The sequence below is a fragment of the Trachypithecus francoisi genome, unplaced genomic scaffold (genome assembly GCF_009764315.1).
Source record: "Trachypithecus francoisi isolate TF-2019V2 unplaced genomic scaffold, Tfra_2.0 Lachesis_group0, whole genome shotgun sequence".
In the NCBI taxonomy this organism is placed as follows: Eukaryota; Metazoa; Chordata; class Mammalia; order Primates; family Cercopithecidae; genus Trachypithecus; species Trachypithecus francoisi.
In genome coordinates this window covers 24,938,232-24,963,889 of record NW_022681453.1, presented here as the reverse complement: position 1 = coordinate 24,963,889, position 25,658 = coordinate 24,938,232, and the positions used below count along the sequence as shown (strand labels likewise).

The 25,658-nt window shown below is 43.0% G+C and overlaps 1 protein-coding gene and 1 long non-coding RNA gene across 9 annotated transcripts in view; one reads left to right on the top strand and one right to left on the bottom strand.

The window, feature by feature from the left end:
- ARHGEF3 (Rho guanine nucleotide exchange factor 3) overlaps positions 1-25,658 on the top strand; it is a 346,977-nt gene that overhangs the window by 279,457 nt on the left and 41,862 nt on the right. For all 6 annotated transcript variants that reach the window (XM_033210186.1, XM_033210191.1, XM_033210187.1 and 3 more), the window contains one exon: positions 19,002-19,109. In XM_033210186.1, coding sequence (XP_033066077.1) covers positions 19,002-19,109 — 108 coding nt within the window. The remainder of the gene's footprint in view (positions 1-19,001; positions 19,110-25,658) is intronic.
- On the bottom strand, positions 1,047-21,498 carry LOC117083027. 3 transcript variants are annotated; one of them, XR_004436904.1, is made up of 6 exons: positions 21,425-21,498; positions 14,892-15,087; positions 9,424-9,553; positions 5,449-5,524; positions 2,867-2,895; positions 1,047-1,804 (listed from the first exon to the last, which is right to left on the bottom strand). It is a non-coding gene; the product is annotated as an uncharacterized LOC117083027 (long non-coding RNA). The 3 variants fall into 3 exon arrangements; XR_004436905.1 differs by lacking the exon at positions 14,892-15,087; XR_004436906.1 differs by lacking the exon at positions 14,892-15,087 and having other exon boundaries at positions 20,794-21,463.

Here is a 25,658-nt window from a genome sequence, read left to right as displayed (position 1 = left end):
TTTTGTTTGTTTTTAGGTTTTCATTTTTTAGTTTTTCATTTTTTCTTGGTTTTTCTTTTTTTCTGGAGCTGTCCTTTTTGTTGGTCAACTGAGGAAAAAGAGATTCAGACAAATGAGGAGGCAGGGCCCAATGTTGGTCCCTCCTTGCCCAGTCTTGACCTCTTGGCATGCCACAGTGTTGGCTTAAGACAGTCATGGTTCTGGGTAGGTGATAAGCAGCACTGTCTCTCTGGAGGATGTTCTAAGTGAACCCCATTAAAGTTAGCCAGAACACTGTACAGAGTGATCTCCAAGTGCAAGGCCCTACTTTAAATTTGATGTGAGATCACTGTTAAAAAGCCCACAAGGAATGGATAGATACAAACTTCTATACACATAGGTGATGTATTTTGTTTGTTGGTTTGTTTTAGAAATAGGGGCTTGTTCTGTCGCCTAGGCTGGAGTGCAGTGGCACAATCATGGCTCTCTGCAGCCTTAACCTCTCAGGCTCAAGCGATCCTCCGACCCACCTCAGCCTCGAGAGTAGCCACAGCTGTAGTCCTAGGACTACAGCTAGGACTACAGGCGTGTGCCACCATACCTGGCTAATTTTCTTTCCATTGTTTTATTTTTGTAGAGTCAGGGTCTCATTGTGTTGCCCAGACTGGTCTCAAACTCCTGGGCTCAAGTAATCCTCCTGCCTCGACCTCTCAAGGTGCTGGGATTACAGGCATGAGCCACTACTTCTGGCCACAACATATCTTAAAATGATGTCTTTCTGAACTCTGCACACCTAATGCTTGCAGCACAGGTGATAAATAGTAAGAAGAAATACAGCATTTCCTGAGGGCACTCTTTCTGTAAATACCGTTAGCATTAGAAGTTGGCAAACTGATTGAATTAAATAAAGCTGAGAGCCTGTGTCTGAACCCTGAAATAAAATGTAAAAAGGAAAAAAGAAAGGTAAATATTTTGGACTTGCCATGGTCTGTCAGATTTGGAAATGTGGAGTCTTCCTAGAGGAAGACGCTACAGAAGGAAAAAGGGAACAAGCTAGTGGCGGAAAGAGATGGAGTTGGGCCAGATGGCCGAGGGGGGCAAAATGGTGAGTCTTCCCTATGGGTGCTTTCTGAACCCAAGGCCAGGGCAAGCTCCTATTTCAAGTGTGCTATCTTATGTTGGCATACTAACATTTCATAATCGCGAGTGACGCAGGCATATCAAGAACAACCCCAGGCAAATACAGAGAAGATAACTAAAGGTCACTGGGGAAAACTATTTTTAATTTTTGACTTCATATGGGTTCGGAGGCCGGGGGGGCGCAGTGAAAGTGGCTCATCAATATCGTGTTAGGTTTTGGCAGTCTTAGTTCATTTTCTCATCCCTGGTCAGCCATCCTGGTGATTGCGTTGGGATGTCTGAGTGTGATCTTGCAGAAGGAGTCAGAAACCACTGTAAAGAAGGAAATAAAGAAGAGGGAGAACTGATGGTTTCTTGTGTGTAAGCCACAGATGCATGATGAACTGTCACCTCCACCTCCTTCCTCCTCAGATGTTTGATGGTGACTTATCTGAGAGCTTTGAAGGAGAGAGCATCGGAAAAGACACGTTGCATTCTCTTATTCGTCTCTGAATGCTTTATGCCCAGATTCCAAGGGCCTAGAAGAGTAAGCCTGATTCTGACACCAACGTCAAGGAACAGGAGCTTGCTTTGGAAGTCTCTTAAATGCAGCATTTATTTCTAAGCTGGTTCATACAAGAGCTTCCCAAGTAGCAGGGGACAGGGCAAAAGTAGGCTTAGTTTCTTGGCATTTCAGAGTCTGTTTCTGGAATGAGAGGACTGGATTAGATCGTTATTTTCCAGAAGGTGGGTTTCATACCACTTGGGCAGCTCAAATCTTACAAAGACAAATCACAAAATAATTTAATCACTTTCCCTTTTTAAATTCTCTGATTATGTCAAGTTTCCACTTGGAATTAGTGTGTCTTTAACACCTCCCCATCACTTGATAATTTCCCTGTGTAACTAAGTGTAGGCCTCAGGGTTCATTTTTTAAAGTTAGCATCTGTTTATGACAGGTGATAGTGATTTTCCATTTAAGGCAGTGATAGAGTTTATTTTTACAATAAGTTTTTAAGTAAAAAATGACTAATTAAGGAAATAGTACATAATGGCTCAGGTGACATGTACATATGGCAAAAAATTATCATGGCAATACAGAGAGTTTGGAAACAGTGAACAAGGCATGTTCTGAGGGGTTTTCTAGGATTAAAAGTCTACAATAAGTTCCCAAGTTTGACACAGTCACTTGCAAACTAAACTTGAAATTTGGACATTTAGCATAGGACCCAAATTTCAGATATTAAGACTAAGTAGAAAAAAATTGGCTTTAATGTGTTATAGGAAGTGAATCTGTGCTACATGTTAGCCAACTTAAAAAATAAAACTAGATTTCTGTCCTCAGAACATACATCTTTTTCTTTTCAGAGCTTCAAAGAACATTCCAAAGTTCCAGCTAAAATGATTCAACCCATCCTGTTCCTTTACCCCTTCACTCTGGCGGGAAGGATTGGATGAGATTACACTTTAATTGGGGTCAGCCCTAGAATGTAATGGTTAAGAACTTGGATTTGGAAGTCAGCCTGAACTGAGTTTGAATCCCCACTTGGCCACCTGTGAGCTGAGAGATCTTGGACTTGTGTCTCATCCTCTAAGCCTTAGTTTCCTTATCTGAAACATGGAAATTTGAAATGAGCATATAAAGGGCTTCCACCAAAGCAAGTACTTAATAAGTCATTAGCAGCAGCAGCAGCAGCAGCAGCAGCAGCATCTATATCTATCTTGAACGTAGATCAGTTGAGTAGAAGCTATAGGTGGTTATACCTACCAAGGCATCTGCTAGGAGGTAGCTCCTTCCTTTGTAGGAAATAAAGTGATCAGAGTTAGCATTGGGCATTATTATTTTTTTAAAAAACAAAAGATGTTCCAAGCATACTGCCAAGCTTCACATTCATTTCTGCCAGGTAGAACAACAAAAAAATCTAGTGCGGCCTTCTCATTGTTCCCAGATTGACTTTCAAACAGGGGTTGGTGTGTGAGCTCTGGGTAGAGAGGCACCCTGGCCAGGGGAGTAGGGAGCAAATTGTCCCGAGGCCAGCTCCCACCTGACATGCATCATCTGAGAATCCTAGCCAAATGCCAACCATGGACACAGACCCAAGGCAAGCAGATGAGGGTAAATTAGGTTGCTTTGAGCTCTTGATGCCCTATTCATTTGCAGGGTGCTTTAATTATAAATAGATCCTTTGTTGGAAATGTAGGGAGACTCCATAGTATGATGGATATGAGCTGGTAAAGAGCTAGACAACTAAAAAATGACCCCTAATGCTCTTTTATTGTCCATAAATATTTATTTGAGACCTGGCTCTGTGTATCATTTTCCCCCGGTTTAGAAAAGGCGTGCTTTCTGTCCTCAAGGAACTTCTACTTCAGTTTGACCAAGTCATTAACAACACAATCATACCGGTAGTGACTGTCAACCAGGGGGAGGGGGAGAAGCAGGCTCTTTCATTGGGTAGCTTGGCAGACTATGGAGGGGGAATACTGAGAAGTGGTCATCCAATGAGCTCCCTGATGCTGGATGCCTGCCACCCCCCAGTCCTCAAGTGTGCCCTTATCAGAGGGCAGCATCTTCTGGGGACACGTGAGCAGGACACCTTTGAACCTGGGCTCACTAAGATTCTCAGGGAGGAATCAAGAGGAGCTGCTGATTCCAGAGCGATAGGGCTTGAATGCCGAAAGAACATTCTCTCCTCCTCCACTCCCTGCGTCAGTGTCTACTTCCCTTTTGCCTCTACAGCCTATTCACTTCAGAGTTCCCCCCTGGTTTAGGAAACTAACAATGCTGTGGTTAATTAAGAACCCAGGCCTTGCTGAGTTAGTAGCTTTGGGCCCAATTTGGGCTGTGTGACATCAGGCAAGGCCCTTAACCCCTCTGAGTCTCAGTTGCCTACACTGTGAAATGGGTATATTAATAGCACTAACTTAAGTCGAGGAAATAATGCACAGAAAGCACTTTGGCACAGCCTAGCACAAAGTCCTCCTGTATATTGTGATTATATTATTATTTATTATCAGAGGAAGTTGTATATCCTGGGAAGCCAGTGTGGGGTGGCGGGGGAAGTTTTCAAGGCAGTAGATTTGAATTCAGATTTCACCACTGCCAGTTAACTACTGGGTATGACTTGGAGGAAGTCGTCTCACTTCTCTGAACACCTGCTTCCTCCTCTATGAAACAGGATAACAGGGTTGCTGTATGGCATAGATGAGAGCGTGTGTGACTCCATGGCTCTTGGTGCCTCCTCCTTCCCTTTCCTAGGCTTCCCTCATTGTTTACATAGTGCTTCAGAGTCACAAGAGTCACACCTGCATCAGGTGTAGGGTGACTGCTCTGTTTCTAGAAAATTGCTAAAGTCTATGAGTAGGCAAGGGCCTTGGCAGGGTATAATTTATTTAATCGCAATTGATCGAAGCTTTGCAGGGTCAAGTGGCCCTCTGCACAGTCCTGCTTTGCAAACTAAGGGGCACCCCTCACTTGACTCTCAAATGTTAGGGCAGAGGGAAGGAGGGCCTGGCATGTAGAAGAAGAACCTTCCACTCCATCCTTGTGCCCTTCGCAACCTGGCAGTGCTTGGGAAACCTTTACCAAGGAAATTATTTTGCCAGTTTAGACTTCCAGCAGTCTTCAAAGGAATCCTCTCCTCTGTAGATGTCCCATATTGGAAAACACTTGAGAACCTTGCTGCTGTCTGCTGCAGGCATCCTTTACCTCAGGAATAAATACCATTTTTATTTTACCACCAGAATAATGTCCTTGACTCTACAATGGCTAGCCAACTTTTTTTTTTTTAGAAAACCCAACAGCCAAATCACAGGTTTGTATTTATTCTTTCATTTTAAGTCAGTTGCCACTGTCTACCCATTTTCCCCATTATCTCTTTGGAATTGAAACTAGCTGAGAGTGATTCTGGGAGCAAAGCTGAGTCTCTGAGCTCCTTGCCTTCTTTGTTGTGTGCTACATCGTTTTTGTTTTTTTTTTTATATTCACAGGCTTCTGCATTTTAGTAAACTGTAGATAATGATACATCTGGTTGCATATTAATTGCTGACAGTTCAAAATAACATGTAATCACTATGTTTCAAGGTTGCAAATGTACAGCACTGAGAGTCAGTGTTTGTTATGAACCTTTGGAAAAATCCATTGTTACTGGGTATTTTTTAATTCTTGCCATTAAAAATGCACTACAGAATGGAAAGTGTCTCAACAAATGAAATCAGTTTTGTGTTGTGCACACATGCACATGCACATACACCCCTCCCAAAGAATAACATTTTGAAGCTATTCATCTGCTCATTTGGGGTGTGTAGGGGCAACAGAAATGCCAAATGAATCCGTTATAGATTACTTACCTCACAGTTTCCTGAACAGCATGCTTTGTATCTTATTTTTCTGCATACCATTGCTCAGTGGGTGGTAAGATGTCAGCTGAAAGCCAAAAACAGGAAATTTAAGATTTTTAAAAATTTATTTCCTATTTAATCAATCCCATGTGGTTGTTTGACTAGTAGCTTTTTCCATTCTGAATAATCAGACTTGAATGTATTCTGTTCTCGGCTGGGAGCAGAGTGTTCTAAAACACCCGGGTGCTGTGTCCCCTGGTTCTAAGTGTGGGCATGTGCTCCTGAGGACACACATGGACCAAACATTTGAAGGGATAATTTGTGCTAGAAGGGACAGCTGGGAGTTACCAGGGAGCACCTCGAACGTATTTTGTGTTTCTCTCTGGAGGTCACATCTCTGCAAGGCCTGTCTGCTCAAAATCATTGCTCTTGTCAAAAACAGAAACCAACTACACATCAAGAGAAGGGGATCCATTTTCTTCTGCAGACTCAGTGCCCTTGGTCAGATGTCCCTGTAGTTTTTACCCAGCAACCAATTGGGATCCCTGGTCTCTGTCTAGTTTTCAGTCAGATGACAGACCTGACTGTCAGCTTTGCTTGCCTGAGATGTGTTTGATCATCCCAGATTCAGCTGGAACAATCTGTCCTTCCTTTGGGACACTGAGATTAAGATCTGCGCATCCTTTTTCATCTCTGTACTTCTTTTTGCTCTTCTGGGAAGCTAAGATAATGCTGAGCTTCAAAGAATGACAGAGGGATGAGAAAGACAGAGGACTTTTCTGTGGTTCTGTGTGGTCCTTTCTTGGTTACACATTATTTTTGTGAAGTTTCACCTTGTACATCCGACATGGGTTGAATGACCAGATTTCCTCTCATTGCCTAATCCCAGACAGTACTGGGATCTGGCAAGACTGGAGACCAGCTCTTCTAGCCCATAATTCAGCAGTGTCGGTGGCAGTGGGCAGGTGGGAGGATAATGCAAACCTCCCAGATTAGGGAGGTTAGGACTTGGGTCCTTATCTTGAGATTTTACTGCTTTCCTCTCTTCCAATATAGCCTTGAATCCTGCCAAACCACCACTAGTTTTGCTGTATCCAGCCGGAGCTTGACTAAACAGGTGATAAAACCACAGGAAGAAAAGGAAGGCAGGAATGTGGACTCAAAATACATGATCTCGTAGCAGCCTCAGTGGCCAGAGCAGTTATTGGTACGATTCTGACAGGTGACATGGAACTCCAGCTTTGTCCCTGGAAGGATCAAGGCAAAATCCAGTGCTGCAGGGAATAGAAGAGGGCAAGGGCACAGGCTGGCAGAGAGACCATGCCTCTCCCAGGACATCAGAAATAAGAGCAATACTCTGATATTTACTGAGGACTTTCTAACAGGTGGGTGTCTGCCAAGCATATTATACACCTAGTCTCCTGTGATCCTCCCAACAACTCTGTGAGGAGATAGGAGAGTCATCCTCACTTCACAGCAGAGGAAACTAAGCTTATAGAGTTTACATTTTGGGCCCAAGGTCATAGGGTATTGCTTTCTAACCAGACGGGTTGAATCCCTTGCAAAGAATCGATGCACTCTTTGGGCCAGAGTGATAAGAACTTTGTCACTTGCTGCAGAGGCATTCAGATTATTCCTAAGCTCTGAGAGAGCAGAGAAAATGTCCTTAAAGAAGGAGGAATGGAACTCCCAGTGGCATCCTTTTCCCCCTTCCCCTCCAACCCCACCCAAGGGGAAGCCAGGGAATCCCTTTTACAGAGATAAATGCAGAACATATATTCCATCCAAAGGTTTCTAAGAAGTCAGTAGGAAATGACTGACTCCGGAACCCCAAAGCCACAGAGACCTTCCTCTGGACCCCGTGGCTGTGACCAGGAGACCTTTTCTACCTCTGGGTGCCTTGTTGGCATCATCCAACCAGGGATGTCCAGCCCCATTTTCCAGACTGGGGAATGGGTGTGCATTATAGGCACGTTATTTCTGTGGCATTCTTGCCAAAAATGCATAACCTAATGTGAGAAAACATCCTCTGGGCGTATGGCTGGCCTTCCCGTAAGGGCCACAGAGACTTGATGCTGCTGGCAACTCTCCTAATTTTTAAGGAGGTTGAACTCTTTAAAAGTTCTCCAGCTCTGAGCATCTGGCCCTTTCTGCCTCAAAAGGCAGATGTGGAGCCAGGGACCACAGACAGAGCTAAACATTTGGCTTCCTCTTTCTCTGAAGGTCTGTAGCATCATGTCTGGGCATGACCAAGATGAGTTTCAGGCAATGGGGGCTGGTGTTTGCTAAAAGGAACTTAACCGGGGTGTGGGTGTGCATTTCTCCCTCTGCCCAAGGTTAAGTAATAGTAACATCCTGTGTAAAGAGAACTTGAATGTGGTTTTCTGCTAAACTTCAATATTTTAAGGCTATTTATTAGATGTGTTTAATCTTGGGCCAATTTAACCAGTAGCAGACTAATAAAATAACAAATTTGGGCTTGCTGCCAGGACAAATGTTGACTTACCCTTATAATGTTGACTAAAACGAATAACTTTGAAAGTTATTGCAGAGTGAAACCTTAGCTAAAAATACAGTGTCTGAAACAGTGGTTTTGTTTCATTTTACTGGCTCTGCTTAGAGATTATGTTTGTAACCTAGGCTGCTGCCTGCTTCACCTCTCAGAGTACTGTATTTTACTGAATTATTTCCCAAGGTTCTTTTCTTCAGCCCATAAACCTTCACTCAGCAAAAATGAATTTCCCTATGGCAGGCAAGTAGGACAGGTTACTTTTCCAGTGTGGGGGCAAAACCTCAGTGGTACCAAGAAGAATAAAGGTAATAACTTGCTTGAGTCTTCTCTCAGAAACAAAATGGTATGCCATGAACATTCACCCTCTCCAAGTTTGTAGTAAAATTAATTGCTTCTCCCGGGTGTACTGGAAGAAATCCATCTCGCTTGCCCCCTATCCCCACCTTTCCTTCATTTTGCCATTCAGTTTATACAAACAGTAGAGAGCTATAGTATTTTGCTACCATGTGTTTTGGACTTAAAGGAAGCAGGGGAGGCCAGGAGGAAATGAAGCTAGGAGGACTACAGAAATTATCATAAAGTGTGATTTCTTTCTACCCCTGTTTTTTAAATTTGTGTTTTATAGGAAGCTGGTTTGGGCAGGGCTTCTGAGCATGGTTTCAGAGGCTCCTGCCAGCATTGTGTGAGCTCATTCAACTGCCAACTGTCCTCCTTATGCCTCTCCCTTATTCAAGGCTTCCCCCTGAAAGCAACCATCTCACAGGAAGGCTTTGGCCAAGAAGCCATAGGTGCCGAATCTGCTTTTGGTGCTGCCTGGCTCAGGCAGACAGAGCTTGATACACAGAGAATAAACGTCATCCCTCTAACATTAGTATGTTCAGTTCTGTGCACCTGAGAGTTGATGGTTTAATTTGTGGATTTGCCCAGAGTCTCTTGTGACTTCTGCCATCATCTGCTCTTAGCACTTCCATGAGAGGGGACAAGAGATTGTTGGAGTCTCAATCCAGCAGCCCGAAAACCTGTCTGCAGCTTGGGTTTGAGACTGAACCAACTCAGGGTGTTTTGTGGATTTTAGTTATCCAGGCTGTCCCTGTTCCCTCATTAACAAAAACAAAACAAAACAAACCCCAGCCTTTTTTTTTTCTTTTAAGAAGGAAATTGGGATCTTTTCCTCATAGCACGTTACCTTAATATAGAGGAAAGAGTTGAGCCGTTTTATCAAAAAGGAAATCAAATCCCCCTTAGATGCCTAATGTGAGACAACTGGCAACCAAACTCATGGCTGGAGAAAACAAACACAAGAATGTGGCTTCCATGTTTGAGATTAGCCAAGACAAAGATAGCAGGGATGCCTCCCAGAACATTTCCTGGTGACTTGTCAAAGTCCACAAAGCCTGTAGTCCCTTTGTTGAAATCACTGATAAGCATACAAGAGGAAAATTATAGTTCTGAGTTTGATGACCTTTTCTCACCTTGGGGGTTAAAAACCAATAATTCTGAAGCACATTTGGCCTAATCAATGGAGCCAGGTTTCTGTTGGGATATGGGCCTCATTTTTTGTCTTTCATCTTCTGGGAACAGATGACACCAGGTCAGTTAGCTCTGTGCCGGGGGGAAAAAAACAGAAAAAAATATTTCAATGGAAATTTTAGAATTAGGAACAATTATTTCATTATTATTTTCTTTTTCTATTTCCAAGAAAAAAGATGGAGTCATTTGCAAGCTCCAAGGCAGCTCTCCTTTCTGTACCCACAGTCTTATTCCTCCTTTGCTCAAGCAGCTCTATGAAGGGCTCCTCAGTGCTGCATATCTGTCCTACGTTCCTGTATGCCCTGCCTTCCAGCCATCTCACCTGTTCCTTCCTTGCCAGCTCCACCTGACACTGACTCTCTTGACTCTGTGGATCAACCTTCTGATTCTCCCTATTCAGCTGGGAGACATTCCCCTCAACAGTGACATCTGTGTACTTCAATTAAGGCCACTTTGCCCATACTGGGTAAACACTCCCTAAATTAGACTAAGAAGGATGCACAAAGTGACAAAGTCCTCCAAAATATGTATTAGTTACAAAGAGAATAATATTAACTTTGCAGTGGAGAAATCCAGCAGACACCACCTGTGTTAGTTTCTTATGACTGCTGTAACAAAGCACAAGCTAGGTGGCGTAAAACAACAAAAATTTATTGTCATATTCTGGAGGCTAAGTCTGAAATGAAAATGTCAGCAGAGGCCGGGTGTGGTGGCTCACACCTGTAATCCCAGCACTTTGGCAGGCCAAGGCGGGTGGATTACCTGAGGTCAGGAGTTGTGACCAGCCTGGCCAACATGGCGAAACCCTGCCTTTACTAAAAATACAAAAATTAGCCGGGCATGGTGGTGCACTCCCTGTAGTCCCAGCTACTCAGGAGGCTGAGGCAGGAGAATCACTTGAACCCAGAGGTGGAGGTTGCGGTGAGCTGAGATTGTGCCACTGCACTCCAGCCCGAGCCACAGAACAAGACTGTCTCAAAAAAAAAAGAAAAGGAAAAGGAAATGTCAGCAGAGCCATGCTCCCTCTGAAACCTGCAGAGGAATCCTTGCTTCTTCCAAGTTCCTGGTGTTTGTTGGCAATCCTTTGTGTTCTTTGGCTTGTAGATACATCACTCCAGTCTCCACCTCTCTGTTGTCACATGGCCATCTTCTCCATGTGTGTCTCTAAATTTCCCTTTTCTTATAAGGACACCAGTGATTAGATTTAGGGCCTACTCTAAACTAGTATGACTCTTCTTAACTTGATTTTATCTACAAAGATCCTATTTCCAAATAAGGTCACATTCACAGGTATCTGGAGTAAGAACTTACACTTAATCTTTCAGTGGGGGCATAATTCACTCCATAAGACCATCTTAACCACGTAGTCAAAGTTAACATCACCAGTAATAAGACTTAGCAACATGGTGTACCACCTATACGATATACCAGGAAGGGCACATCTTTGTGTTGTATTCTTGTCAAAAATGCATAACCTGAACCTAATCATGAGAGAACATAAGATTAATCTAAAGTGAGAGACATTCTATAAAATAACCAGTACTCTTCACAAGTGTCAGTTAGAGAGCTCTGGTATTTTGCTGTAAGATCACGAAAAACAACAAGACAGAGGAACTTATATCACAGATTGGACAGAAATATAACTTTGGATTCTAGATTAGATCCTGGAACAGAAAAAGGACACTAGTGGAAAAACAGAAACCGGTGAAATCTCAATAACTCTGTTAATAGCTTAGTAATAGTATTGCCCTAATGTTAATTTCTTAGTTTTGATAAATGTACTGTGGTTATGTAAAATGTTAACATTAGAGGTAGTGGTGTAAAGGAGGTATGGGAGCACTCTACTAATTTTGCAACTCTTCCGTAAATCTAAGATCACTTCAAAATCAATTTTTTGAAAAAGAGTATGCACATATTAAGGGAATAGATAAGCTCACCTGTTGTTAGAGGCAAAGGTGGCGGGGGGAATAATCTTTAGCAAAAACATAACAATTTGTAAGCCCTATTCTAGGCTCTGATAATTATCTTGCTGTTCACAAAGTACTGTGCTATGTGCTCATCGTCATTATCTGTCTGTCGTTGGGCAGAATAACGAAGCAGAGGCGTATAGTCCAATACATGGTCCACATTTTGCCTCTACCTGAAATACGTGATGTTGTGTATTTGTGCTCCTTGAACCCTGACTTGCTCACTTATAAAATGGGGGTAATGATACTAGCTTTCTCATAAGATGTTCTGAAGATGCCAAGAGCAAATCCATATAAAGCTCTTCACCCAGCACCTGCACAGATTATAAATTCCCCGTAAAGCATAGCTCCTACCCACAGAATTCTCACTGCTGTATTACAAGGTTATTTCCCCATTTTCAGTTGAAGAAACTGAGTAAGTAACTTGCTTAAGACAATATTAGTGAATATGAGAGCCAGGCTGAAATAGATAAATCTAGAACAATAATATGGCTCATTCTCAACCATTTTGTTAGAAAAACATTAACCCAAGAGGGAAAATCTGTAGGGATTCATTGAAAGAAAAGATACAAAGCATGCTGGGTGGAGTGGGGTCATTTGAAGTAAAGCGTATAGCTGGGAAGAGGCAGAGGCAGGAATTAAAGAATTGTCCAGTGGGCAAACAAACAGAGACCCTGAAAGGGTGGGGAAGGCCTTCGCAGTAGGAGGTATCAGAGGAAATTAGAACACAAGAATATTTGTAGTAGCCTAGAAGTCTTGAAGGGTGAGAATCTTGGGCATAAACTGTAAAATGATGTGAACCACCCTTTGGCCCTGAGGAATAGGAGTGGTAAAGTCAAGGCAGTTGTAGGCTAATGAGCTTTACATTTGTTTGATCGGTAAGAGGCAGAAGGGGAGTGAGGATCTGGCAAAAATGGGAGGTTTTAGCCTCGTTAGTAGATGATGTTATTGTATCAATTGAGAGAAAAACATGAATTTGCAAGGCACTCACAGGAAAACAAAACATGCTCACAAGTTAAAATATATACAGCAGGAACATGAAGGACTCCTGTCCATGGACAAACTCATCTTGAAGGGCCCTTATTTTTCTGTGTGTTTCTAAAACAAATTAGAGTTGACCTCCCCTGGATTGTTTTATGTCATGGAGTTCAGTGATTGGGAACCCATTAATGGGTTTCCTTTTTTTTTTTTGAGATGGAGTCTCGCTGTGTCACACAGGCTAGAGTGCAATGGCACGATCTCAGCTCACTGCAACCTCCGCCTCCCGGGTTCAAGTGATTCTCCTGCCTCAGCCTCCTGAGTAGCTGGGATTACAGGCGCCTGCCACCTTTTGTAGTTTTAGTAGAGACAGGGTTTCACCGTGTTGGTCAGGCTGGTCTCGAACTCCTGACCTCATGATTTGCCCCCCCCCCCTTGGCCTCCCAAAGTGCTGGGATTACAGGTGTGAGTCACCTCGCCTGGCCAGGGTTTCTTAATGAGTGTGAATTAAGCCAGTCAATACAATGAAAGACTTCAGGGAGTGTGGCGACTTGGCCCATGGCTCTCCTTGGGGTTGCTGTCTTTAAATGCTGTGAAGTAGCTTTCCCAGTGTTCTCTTTCCCAACACATGGAGCTTTCCCTATTCCAGTGTGTGTTATTTAGAAGTTATTGAAATTCAGTAGTGGGAACTTTTTACAACACACAAAATAGGTTTCTTCTATTCTGGATGATGTCTGTCTCTTTAGTATCCTTTCTCACTAGGCCCTCCCTAATAACTGAGGTAAAAAAAAAAAAAAAAAAATCACAGATAGCACCTGTCTACTCTGGTTCAGCATTCGCTGGCACACTTGCAAAACAATTTTGTGTCCATTAAAAAAAAATTTTTTAAACTTAATTTTGACATGTACCATAGACAGGCATGTACCAAATACATGTACCCTTTGACATTTATTTTGTCACGTACTTGTGCCCAGCACCTAGCTTTGATAGCTACCAACCTGTGACCAGTCCTGTTTTCCTCTTTCTCCATCCTCTTTCTCCACTGTTGTTATTTTGAAGTAGATCCCAGGCATCATATCACTTTTTATGTACTTTGTTCATATATATTTTTAAATGGTCAAGGACAGTTGGCATTGTGTTTAGAAAGTTAAGAGAATAAAATGCAATAAAATAGGATTTACTCAAAAAGTAAGTCAAATGTTTCCCCTGTTTCTCAGGGGAGGACCCTGCATGTCCAGCTGCAGGGAGAATATGCAAATCAAGCTTTGCTATCTATTGGAGCCTGACGATGACTAGGTGTGCCTGTGGGAGGTGCAGTGCCTGGGAGTGTTGTCTTTCAGTATGTTACAGTAGGAAAGCTGAGGCTGAGGGCCTCTGACCAGGACATAACTGGTCAGCAAACAACAGTCAGCAAACTATGGCCTGAAGATGGAATACAGCTGACTTCCTATGGGCCTCAAGCTAAGAATAGTGTCTACATGTTATAATGATTGAAAAATATCAAAAGGATAATATTTTGTAAGCAGGGCATAGTGGCTCACCCCTGGAATCCCCAGCACTTTGGGAAGCCAAGGTGGGAGAATTGCTTGACCCCAAGAGTTTGAGACCAGTCTGAGAAACATGGCAAGACCCCTTCTCTAAAATATTTTTTAAAAATTTAGCCAGGCATGGTAGTGAGCACCTGTAGTCCCAGTTTCTTGAGAGGCTGAGGTGGGAAGATCCACTTGAGCCCGGGAGGTTGAGGCTGCTGTGAGTCGTGATCGTGCCACTACACACTAGCCTGAGTGAGAGAGCAAGACCGTGTCTCAAAGAATATTTTGTGACATGAAAACTATGAAATTTGAATTTTAGTGTTCATAAATAAATGTTTAATATGATATAGCCACACTTATTTATTTACAGATTGTTTGTGTCTGAAAGCAGAGATGAGCTGTCATGATGGAGGCTGGGTAGCCCCTTACAGAAAAAGTTAGCCAGGCCCTGGTGTAGGGCATGGGCTCTGGAGTCAGCCTGCCTGGGTTTACATCCTGGTCACCTTGTTTTAGCTGAATGGTTTCAAGCAAATTGCTCTACTACATGCCTTAGTTTCTCCATCTTTAAAATAGGGATCGTAATAGTAGTTAACTTGTAAGGTTGTTAATAGGATTAAATTTGCAACTATATGTAAAGCACTGAGCTGAGTTCCTGCTATCAGTATTAGCTCATTATTATTATTTGTTTATGCTAGAGTTTATCAGTCACTGTAAGACTGTAACGTCCTATTTAACATGAGGACGATGAAAGCCACCTAGAAGGTTCCTGGGTAGATTAAACATGACCCTTGGGAGTACAGTTTCCACACACACCTGGCATACAGATAGAACCCTGAAAAGGCATTCCTGGCATTTCCAAACATTTGAAAGATTTTCTTATTTGGCTCCATCAACTCATGGGCAAGAGTATCTGCTAGCACAATCGATTCTCACCTCTTCCTTGCTCCTGACCAGATGTAAAGCAGCTGAGAGCCACACTGCCCTGCAGTACAACAGCCTGAGTCCTTATGCCAGTGACTGCATTTCCAGCCTCTCCTGGATGGTGTTTGAGGCTCAATAGGGGTAGAGTCTCAGGGCAGCTGCAGACATGAGATGGATGATATTCCTACTATTCCCCACCCCACTCTGGCTGCAAAAAGAAAGCACAGGGAAAATGAGTGGGGAGTTCCTGTATGCCATGTCTGTTTCAATGGAACTATTTTTGGAGGAATAAAAAGTATGCTAGATTATATTGATGCCATGGGCATTTTCTTACATTGCAGACAGTCTGCTTTGGCTTTTACCTGTTGAGGGGAAGAATGAGGAGAGGATAAAAATCATTGTATCCCCTAGAGAAGGAATATCAAAATCCGTTTAATAAAAATATCATACTAAGAATAAAATTGCATAGAGTGTTTTATTCTCCTTTGTTCGTAATTAAACACAAGATATTTTAAATTGTCAAATCAGTTTATTTATGAAAAAATATGACCTGTATGCCTTTCTTTATTCTCTCCTTTCCTTATTATCTCCTTTCCTTCTTCCCACCCCTCCCTTCTTTTCTTCCGTTCCTTTTTTTTTCTTTCCTTGTCCTCTGACTAAATGAAGAACATTTGATAAAAGCCACTGCCAATTCATGATAAAAATTCACAGCAAAGTTGGTACAGAAAGGAACTTTCTCTACGTGATAAAGGGTGTCTCTCCCATGCTCTCAGCAAATATTTAGTGATGAAATCTCATTAATAATTACTTTAGAACCAAGAATTAAACTAGTATACCCACTGTTTTGGCTTGTAATCAACAATATACAGGTGATTCTAGCCAGTGCAATAAGACAAGAGAAACAAAAAAGTTGTAAGTCCTGGAACAGATGAAACAAAACTGTTATTCACAAAATACTATCCATACAGAATGCTCAATGTCTTTTCTTCTTTTCTTTTTTTTTTAAAACTTTAGTGAAATACCCTCCTGCCCTGTCTTAAAATCACGTGGTAGGGGGTGGTGTCTGCACTTGAAACAGGACACTTGGTTCCTGGATTTAGCATTGACCTTGCCCAGCTTGGTCTGGCAGCTGAGTTGTTGGACTAGGAAGCATCCCTGCAGGTTATGTTCTGTTATCTCTCTATAAAGCCTGAAAGCATCCCTACAATTGCATTTGCTAGTTCTCAGTAGAGCTATTTAACAAGAATCTGGAAACATTTTCCCTGAGGGCTCTCTTTAGACAGCAGTAAAATGTAGCTGGAGACATATTGAGTAAATGGAAAAGAAAAATCAAATGAGGCCAGGAATTTTTTTAATCTTCTATTCTCACAGAAGCCCTCAAGGAGAACACTATAATTCATACTTTACTCATATGGGTTAGGCATAAAGCCTCCCCCATAGATCCAATAACCTGTAAGTGTTCTGGTTTTGAAATTGCACCTGCTTACATTGCTGGATCATAGCACTAAATCACACAGCAACGGCTTCTGGTTCAATTGTTCATTACTTGGGAATGTCAGATTGCCAGAGAGCAGCCTGATGTTTACATCCAAATCGGCAATGCCTTAGGAAATCAATTTTAATTACAATCTCACGTAGCAGCACTGCACTCAACCTGCAGAGAGGCTGGCATTTGTGTTGAACCTACATCTTATAGTTGTGCAGAAAATGCCTGTCTGACTGGGTCATGCAAAACGGACAGCAAAGTCAGCAGAACCTTAGAAAAGATGATACAGCAAGTGGAACACAGCTGGATCATCCCCCATCCTGCCGAGTGTGCAGTGCTTTCTGGCCCCTTTTTAAAACAAGAGAACCCAGTTGGCGTTTGCCTTTCAACCTTCCCATTCTGATATAAAAATCTGTGACCCAGCAGCTTTAACCATGAGAGAGAGAGAGAGAGAGAGAGAAAGACTCAGAGTCAGTGGGCAGGATTCTCTGAGACCAGGTCCTGCTCCCTCAGGGAATCCTTGTCACCTCACTTGCTGTAATGCAGTTTGTGCTACCAACCTGGCATTTTCAGCCCAAAGCAGGAGCCATTTTGACAAATTCAGGGGATGCTTAAGAGGTGGTGTGTGTGTGTGTGTGTACGTGCGCGTGCGTGTGTGTGTATGTGTGTATTCAGTACGCCAGTGGTGCAGCTCTGACGTAAAAAAATGTTTTAAACCCTCCTCTGGGCACAAATGCTCAAGAGCCTGGCACTGGACAGGGAGCATCCTGAAGGGTATTGTCACCTGAAGCAGAAAAGCTGTCAGATCTTTCCCTTCAGCTCTTAAATCATTGTCACGCAATGGCTTTCATCTTGGGAGATTCATCCTCTGCATTTTGGAACTGAGCCTTCCTAGTGTTTTGAGAATTTTCTGCTCTGTTCAGCTTAGCACGCTAAGAAGCCGGAGAGGTACCCAGCAGCCTGGTTGCATGCTCTGTCTTGGAAAAGTATCTGACTGCTTTGAGAAATCGTGAAATCATTCTGGGCCACATTGTGGGATTGTACTGAATTTTTTTTTTGAGTTTTTAAATGTTTATATGTAAATGCCGGAAAGCTTGGAGATAGTCTATTTCAAAGAAGGCTTTTGGTTTCTGAGACTGGCAGGGGCATAAAATGACATGAGAGTGTCTCAGCAGGATTCCAAATTCACGAAAGGTTTTTCCAAGCACTTACTCTGTTCAGAACGGGGATGCAGAGATGTCCTGGAGAATCTGAAGTTCTGCCTTAACCCTCGAAACTTTGAAAGCAATGGCTGAAAAGGAAAGATGAATACCTAGAGGCTCCCTCTGGAAATGACTGAGGTTTGCCACCACAATTGGCTACTTTGGCTTTGTCCGTCAAAATTTGGTATCTTCATGTGCTGTCTAGCATCTACTACAGGTCAGATGGAGCTTAGGAGGACAAGGGTAACTCTTCTCTTTGTCTTTGTAAAAATGTTTTGTCTATCATCATTCTCTTCCTCATAGCCTGTTGTTGTTGTTGTTGTTGTTATTTATTTGTTTTTTGGTTTTTTTGACACAGAGTCTCTCTCTGTCAACCAGGCTGGAGTGCAGTGGCGCAATCTCTTCTCACTGCAACCTCTGCCTCCTGGGTTCAAGCAATTCTCTGCCTCAGCCTTCCGAGTAGCTGGGATTACAGGCACCCGCCACTACACCCGGCTAATTTTTGTATTTTTAGTAGAGATGGAGTTTCACCATCTTGGCCAGGCTGGTTTTGAACTCCTGACCTTGTGATCCATCCGCCTCGCCCTCGCAAAGTGCTAGGATTACAGGCATGAGCCACTGCGCCCGGCCAGCCTGTTGTTTTTATTTATGTAATTCTTGTCTGCAAAGTCCTTGGAATGGGTAGGCTCCCTCCCACCTATCAGCCTGGTTTGAAGTAACTTGCAGATTTGCAAATAATGTTTTATGTGGAGGTGATTTTCAAAACTTGTGGCTGTATGTAGTATAGAAACTGATGTCCGTAGTAGGGCTTTTTCTCTATACATTTTCTTTTGCTATTTGGTTATAATTTATAAATATTAATATGTGTATTTCAAATATACTGTAGATACAAAGATGCTTTCTTAAGAGCCCATATAACTTCTTTAAAAAATTTTTTTTTTAATTTAATGAACTAAGAAAACAATCTTGGTGCTTTAGGAAAGCCATTGCATAAGAGTGGCTTTAGGCAAGGTGGGGAAAAGGTTTTTAAAAAGATGTAACCAGAAGCAACAAAAGACAAGGTCATTGGGTGAGAAATCAGAGGCTGCTTTTCTCTACAGAAGGGATGGGGAGACTGGTTCTACTAAGTGGAAGCTTCTGAATTAAAAGCTGGCAGATACTGGGGGGTGAGGGATAAGGAACAGATCCCTGCCCCTTTTCTGTCTTCCCAGATGATGCCTCTGTTGACATCCCCTGCCTGCCGTTTGTCCTTCCTGCCTCTTAAGCCAGGTCATCTCCATACAGCCGGAGTGAGACGTGACACTGTTTATATTCCATAGATCAGTGTATAGCCAGCACCTCGTGGAGTGGAACACAGTTGTATGGTGGAGTTATGTTGTCTTCGCAATTGACCTTGACATTTTACTTTTTTTTTTTTTTTTTTTAACTCTATAGGAGCCTAGTAATAAACGGGTGAAACCCCTTTCCAGAGTTACGTCACTAGCAAACCTCATCCCGCCTGTGAAGGCCACGCCATTAAAGCGCTTCAGTCAAACCCTGCAGGTAAGAAGGGCACACAGGGCCTATGGTTGCAGAAAATCATGGTGTACGGGAGGGAACATCCCCATTCTACCTAGAATCTCCCCTGGTTTGAGAGTGACCTGAATCAATGCTTATTTCAATAGAAGAGCGCAAGTGAGGGGACTTGGAGGAAGAAAGATGTTTTCAAGTTGCAGACAAGGGTCATGCAGAGCCAGAGATATTGCAGTTGGGCCTTTCTCCACAGTTGTATTTCAGAGTTATGTGCCCCATCCAGACATACTCTCACGCTATTTTTTCCTAAAATATCTATGGGCCTCCTGAGGAAACCAGCACATGATGTTATCTGGAGGGCAACAGAGCCTAGGGGCTTCGACCAGGGTCGGCAAACTGCATTGGGTGGAGAAAATCCAGTTCACCACCTGTTTTTTTATGACTCACAAGCTAAGCCTGATTTTTACTTTTTAAAATTCTTGGGGGAAAATCAAAAGAATGGTGCTGGTTCGTGACACGTGAAAACTACATGAAATTCAAATTTCAGTATCCATAAATAAAGTTTTGTTGGAACATAGCCATGCCCATCTGTTTATTGTCCATGGCTGCTTTGTACTATGGCATAATTGAGTAGTTGTGACAGAGACCATATTGCCCACAAAGCCAAAAATATCTACCATCTGGCCCTTCACATAAAATGTTTGCTGACCCTTGGCTTAGAACGAGGACCTAAGGACCTCGGAGTGGAAGTACCTTGGGTTCTAACCTTGGCTCACCTTGGGCAGGTGACTTAACATCTCTAGGTCTTGCTTTTATTTTTTATTAAAAAAATTTTTTTTCCATACTTTGTCCTACAGATAGGTCTTCTATTCCTTATGGGTAAAATTTGCCATGATGCCACCAAACCATCATGGAATCATTGCAAAGATTTACAAGACAGTGCATTTAAAGGGCCTAGCATAACGCCTTGGCCCTTAGTTAGCAATCATTAATCTTTGAATTAGTTAACTAAGTAGTAAATATTAGCTACTATAATAGTTTCTTAGTTAACAAGTAGTTATAGTTGTTCTTAAACTGTTGATGAAGTGTATCTTTTAAAGTGAACGTTGAGATTTATCCAAGGCCTTGGACCCAATTTGATAATTATACAAATTTTCTTTTAGATTGAAGCCCACAAAAAATATGCCATGAAAAGGCTCACCTGGTTTAGCTGAGCAGCTGTCTTGAGTCTGCCATGTATTTGTCGTGAATACTTTTGCTTGGCAATATTTTTTTATCTCTGCTTTCTCAGTCTTTAAGAAAACTGGGGACCAGAACCCAAGGCATGCCTCATGCTGTGAAAATCCATGACTTGAGAACTGTTTGAGGTTCTCCCTCAGCCCTTTCTGTCCTTGCCTGCCTACCATACTGCCAATATGTCATGACTCTACATATAGCCCAAGTGGTTCTTGCTACTTTCCCATAGATGCCCTTCCTCTCCATTACTTTTCCCCTGCCCTGCCCGTTCCTCTGTTAACTCTGTTGCAGTTTCACCTGAATGAATACCTCATCACCTAATTAGCTATAGGTTTGGGTCTGTTTCTCTCAGCACTTGGGCCTCTGGATCCCTGGTTAATCCCCTGATCCCTTTTGTGGGAGAACGGAAGAAAGAGAAAATAAGGTCGTCTGGGAGAGCAAGATGAAGGGCTTTGAAACTAGTGAAGAATGTGTTTACCTTTTCTCCCTTGTGACCAGTCCTTCAGCCTTCCAGACAAGTTCATCGCAGGCATCCCCTGGAAGATTCATCACCACCCTAGTCCTGCACATCTGGTCTTTCGCTGAGCACCGCTTTTTGAAAATTCTTTAGAATGTCTACTGCATTTCACCCTTTCCTCTCCATCCCATGGCTGTGGCTCAAGTTCACTCTGCAATTATTTCCTCTCTTGATTGTGAGACCTTCAGATTACCAGCCATCTCTTCCCATTATTGCTCCCAGGACAGTCCACCCTCTGTGCGTGAAGGCCCTCATTCATTCAAAAGTGTTGAGTGAGCCCTCATCAGGCATTAGGCTCCCTGCCTTGATATTGCTGTGTTCCAGATATAATAGAATTGCCTTTTGGTAGGTTTGCAGCAGTGCTGTGTTCCCACATGGCAGTAATGAGCTAGACTTAGGCAGCCTGCCAACCATCACCTACAAATGTCCCCACCTCTCCCAATTGCCCTTCTAACACCTGACCCTTTACTCTCCGTCATTGCCTTGCCTAGTTGGTAGGCTTTTTGTGTTTGTGCTCCTGGGCCTAGGAAGAGCACAGTCTGTGCCTCCCACTACAGCCCAGCCCTGGCTGCTGTAAGATCTGTTATCATACCTTCAAAATCTTTCTTTTGGCTTCCCAGGCTTCTCAGGCAAAATTTCTTTCTTCTGTTTCTGGGCTTCCTTCACAGAGAACAGGGCAGGAAACATTTGCTCACCTCAGAAATTTGCATTGACCTAGAGAACTAGAACAGAAAGAAATCAAGCCATGTCTGAAATCCAGCAGACTGAGGCCAAGCAAGGATGAGAAAGCCAAACCCAAGGGAGGATCTGACATGTGGAAATTGGTTTTTAAAACCTCAAAGATGTTTTTGGCAAAGTATTTTTTTTTCTTTTTTTTGAGATGGAGTTTCACCCTTGTTGCCTGGGCTAGAGTGCAATGGTACGATCTCGGCTCACTGCAACCTCCACCTCCCAGGTTCAAGCGATTCTCCTGCCTCAGCCTCTCAGGTAGCTGGGATTACGGTCACCTGCCACCAAGCCTGGCTAATTTTTTGTATTTTTAGTAGAGATGGGGTTTCTCCATGTTGGCCAGGCTGGTCTCAAACTCCGGACCTAAAGTGATCCACCTGCCTCAGCCTCCCAAAGTGCAAAATATTTTTTTAATTTAATTTTTTCAAATATCGTGATAAATAGCTCACTCTAAGCTTTATATCTTGGCCATGAACAACCCAGCAGAAACAGAAGAGTTATTCGTAATGGTAATGTACATAGATACGGAGAGAATTGAGCAATGTGCTTATGTTTGAGTGTGTCCTTGGGTGGGGTGGAGGGTAGTCAGTGAATGGAAATACGCCCCTCAAGTTGTATGCAGAGTTAGCAGCCATGTTTGCAGAATGATCTGGAAAGCATGGAGAATGCCACCTTGTCCCCACATGTCTTCTTGTAACTCACCTTGGTGCACACAGTGCAACTTCTGTGGCATGATTTCCAGCTGTAGCATCTCAATAATAGTTTCCCTCACCAGCGAGACTGAGAGAGGGTGCTCATTTATGTTTTATTTTATTTTATTTATTTTATTTTATTTTTTTCGAGACAGAGTCTTGCTCTGTCACCCAGGCTGGAGTGCAGTGGCATGCTCTCGGCTCACCTCCACCTGCACCTCCTGGGTTCAAGTGATTCTCCCGCCTCAGCCTCCCGAGTAGCTGGGATTATAGGTGCCCACCATCACACCTGGCTAATTTTTGTATTTTTAGTAGAGATGGTTTCGCCATGTTGGCCAGGCTGGTCTCAAACTCCTGACCTCAGGTGATCCATCACCTCAGCCTCCCAAAGTACTGGGATTACAGACGTGAGCCACTGCACCTGGCTGGATGCTAATTTAATGTGGTCTGGGAGTAGTAAGGATGAGGGGGAAGAGCTGGCCCCATAGCGCTGCTCAGTGGGCTCACTTCACATCCTCTCTGATTTTGTCTAAGTCCTGGTTCCCTTTCCAATAAGGGAGAAACAGAGAACAAAGAGTGTATCAGCTGCCCCAAACCTCTGAGCAGCCATCCATTACCCGTATGTGTGTATTATTTATGCCTTTTCTATTCCAAAAATGACTCAAGGCTGTAATTGAGCAGCTTGGTTCTCTGTTGCAGTATTCGTTTTCCCTAGCTTCTGACACCTTAGAGACATATATATCCCTTTGGATATTCAATTATGTCTCGCAGGTTGGATTCTTTTAATTATAGAAGAGATGACTTAAGCCCAAACACGGTGCTTTAATCAATGCTGGAACACTTAGCAGTCCTTCCTCTGGTTCCTCAGGAGACCACAAGTTAGCCCAGGAGGATATCAGGAGAGCTCTGGGCTGGCAGCCACTTCCCAAAATGTTAAAAGCCCAGTCACACATGTGACTGGTCCTTGCAGCCACAGTTCAGCAAGACACTGCAGGATTTGTTCTCTCTTGCGTCCTCTGCCCATATGGCCTGGGGGCTTGTGCCCCAACACAAAGGCAGCATTTGTGGACGTTGGGGAGAGACAGCCTGACTGCATGGCGCTCTGTCTGCTTCTCACCAGGAAGGTTAGTGCTGCCGGTAGACTCAAGCACAGATGTCTGGATCCCTCTGAGCCTATAAATCCCCCCACCCTGGCCTGCCCGAGAGGAAAATCTGGCCCAGCTCTGAAAGGGGCCCTCATGCGCTCCTCTGGTGTGAAGTGAGGAAGGCGAGCTCGCCTTTGGCCAGTCGCTCCCTGAGCCCTGCCTCTCCCTGTCCACAGCTGTGCACGGCTGCTGGACTCATTTGAGCTGAGTTCAGCACATGCTATGGAATGCTGTGTTCATGATGTTGTGATGTAGGCCCTCATTCTCTTTGGACTTGCACTTTTTCCTTTTCCATTATAAAAGTGAATGTTCATTATGGAAAAATGCAGAAAAGGAGAAAGCAAAAGAACACATACAGTCTTCCAACTCCAAAACAATCCATTAATAGTTTACCAGTTTCCCTCTAGCACTATTCTAGGCATAGGTACAGAGCTCACACACTCTGAGCCTAGTTTTGGGTTCCTTGCAGTCTATTCAGCCTTATCTCTGTCTGGGTGATCTGCTCACTTTTAGGTTAAAGCCTCCCACAGTGACTGTGGATGATCAGTTTCTCTTGCATCTCTTGTCAGTCTCAGCCTCACACATTTCCAAGCTATGCAGTTAAGTGCACAAATGTTCATATTTGTCACCATTACAGCCTCCTGGGGGAGTTGCACCTTTTATTAGGATTAATTATTCCTGTTTATTTCCTTTAACGCTTTTTGCCTGGATTTTGTCATCGTCTTTTTTTTTTTTTTTTTTTTTTGCTTAGTGTGTTTTGTTCCATCTCTCTATTTTCCTTCTCCCTTTGTTATTTGGCTCGGCAAGGAGTTTATCTAGCTTAGGTGGGGGAGTATTATGTCACAGTTATTTTTGGAAAATATTATGGACTGAGTATATATTATTCCAATGTATTATTTTACATAACTAGTCTTCTATTAACACATATTTAGGCTGTGAATGTTTTTATATTAAATAACTCTATGCTGAATGTTTTTTAATGCATTTGTCCTTTTTTTTAAAAAATTACCTTCTGTTGTGCTTTCTTTTCTGATTATATAACATCATTTAAATATCGAGGCCGGGTGCAGTGGTTCACACCTATAATCCCAGCACTTTGGGAGGCCGAGGCGGGTGGATCACCAGAGGTCAGGAGTTCGAGACCAGCCTGGCCAACATGGCGAAACCCTGTCTCTACTAAAAATACAAAAAATTAGCCGGGCATGGTGGCATGCGCCTGTAATCCCAGCTACTCTGGAGGCTGAGGCAGATAGAATTGCTTGAACCCGGGAGGCAGAGGTCACAGTGAGCAGAGATTGTGCCACTGTACTCCAGCCTGGGTGACAGAGTGAGACTCTGTCTCAAAAATATATATATATATTGAGGCTGGGGCTGGGCGTGGTGGCTCACGCCTGTAATCCCAGCACTTTGGGAAGCAGAGGCGGGCGGATCGCTTGAGGTCAGGAGTTTGAGACCAGCCTGACCAACATGGTGAAACCCCGTCTCTATCAAAAAATACAAATATTAGCTGGGTGTAGTGGCGCATACTTGTTGTCCCAGCTTCTTGGGAGGCTGAGGTGGGAGGATCACTTGAACCCAGGAGGTGGAGGTTGCAGTGAGCCAAGATCATGCCACTGCACTCCAGCCTGGGCAACAGAGTGAGACCCTGTTTCAAAATAAATAAATAAATAAATAAATATTGAAAAATATAGTGAAGCACATAAAAGAGAGTAAAAGTCACTTGTAATCCTACTTCCTATCACCAAAAAACTTCCATTAATATTTTGGTACATACTCAGGCAATTTTACCTTTTACTATACTTGCATGTGCATTTTTTAAAACAAAATCACCATCACACTGTATATGCTATTTTGTTACTCCCTTTGGTCTTAACGGTATAAAATAACTCTACAATGGAAGAGTATTTTTCATGTCATTTGTAGTTTTCAAAGACTTGATTTTTTTTTTTTTTTTTTTTTTTAATAGAGACAAAAATCTCACTATGTTGCCCAGGCTGGTCTCAAACTCCTGGCCTCAAGCAGTCCTACCACCGTGGCCTCCCAAAGTGCTGGGATTATAGGCATGAGCTACCACACCTGGCTATAGACCTGATTCTTAATGGACTCATATAGCATTTCATCAAAAGAATGTATAGTTTAGTTAATCACTCTCCTGTTGTTGAGCATTTGTTTCTGTTTTTTGATCATTATAGATAACAGTGTTTTCAACATCCTGATCATATGCATGTCTGTATTTCTTTCTTTCCTTTGATTATACTCC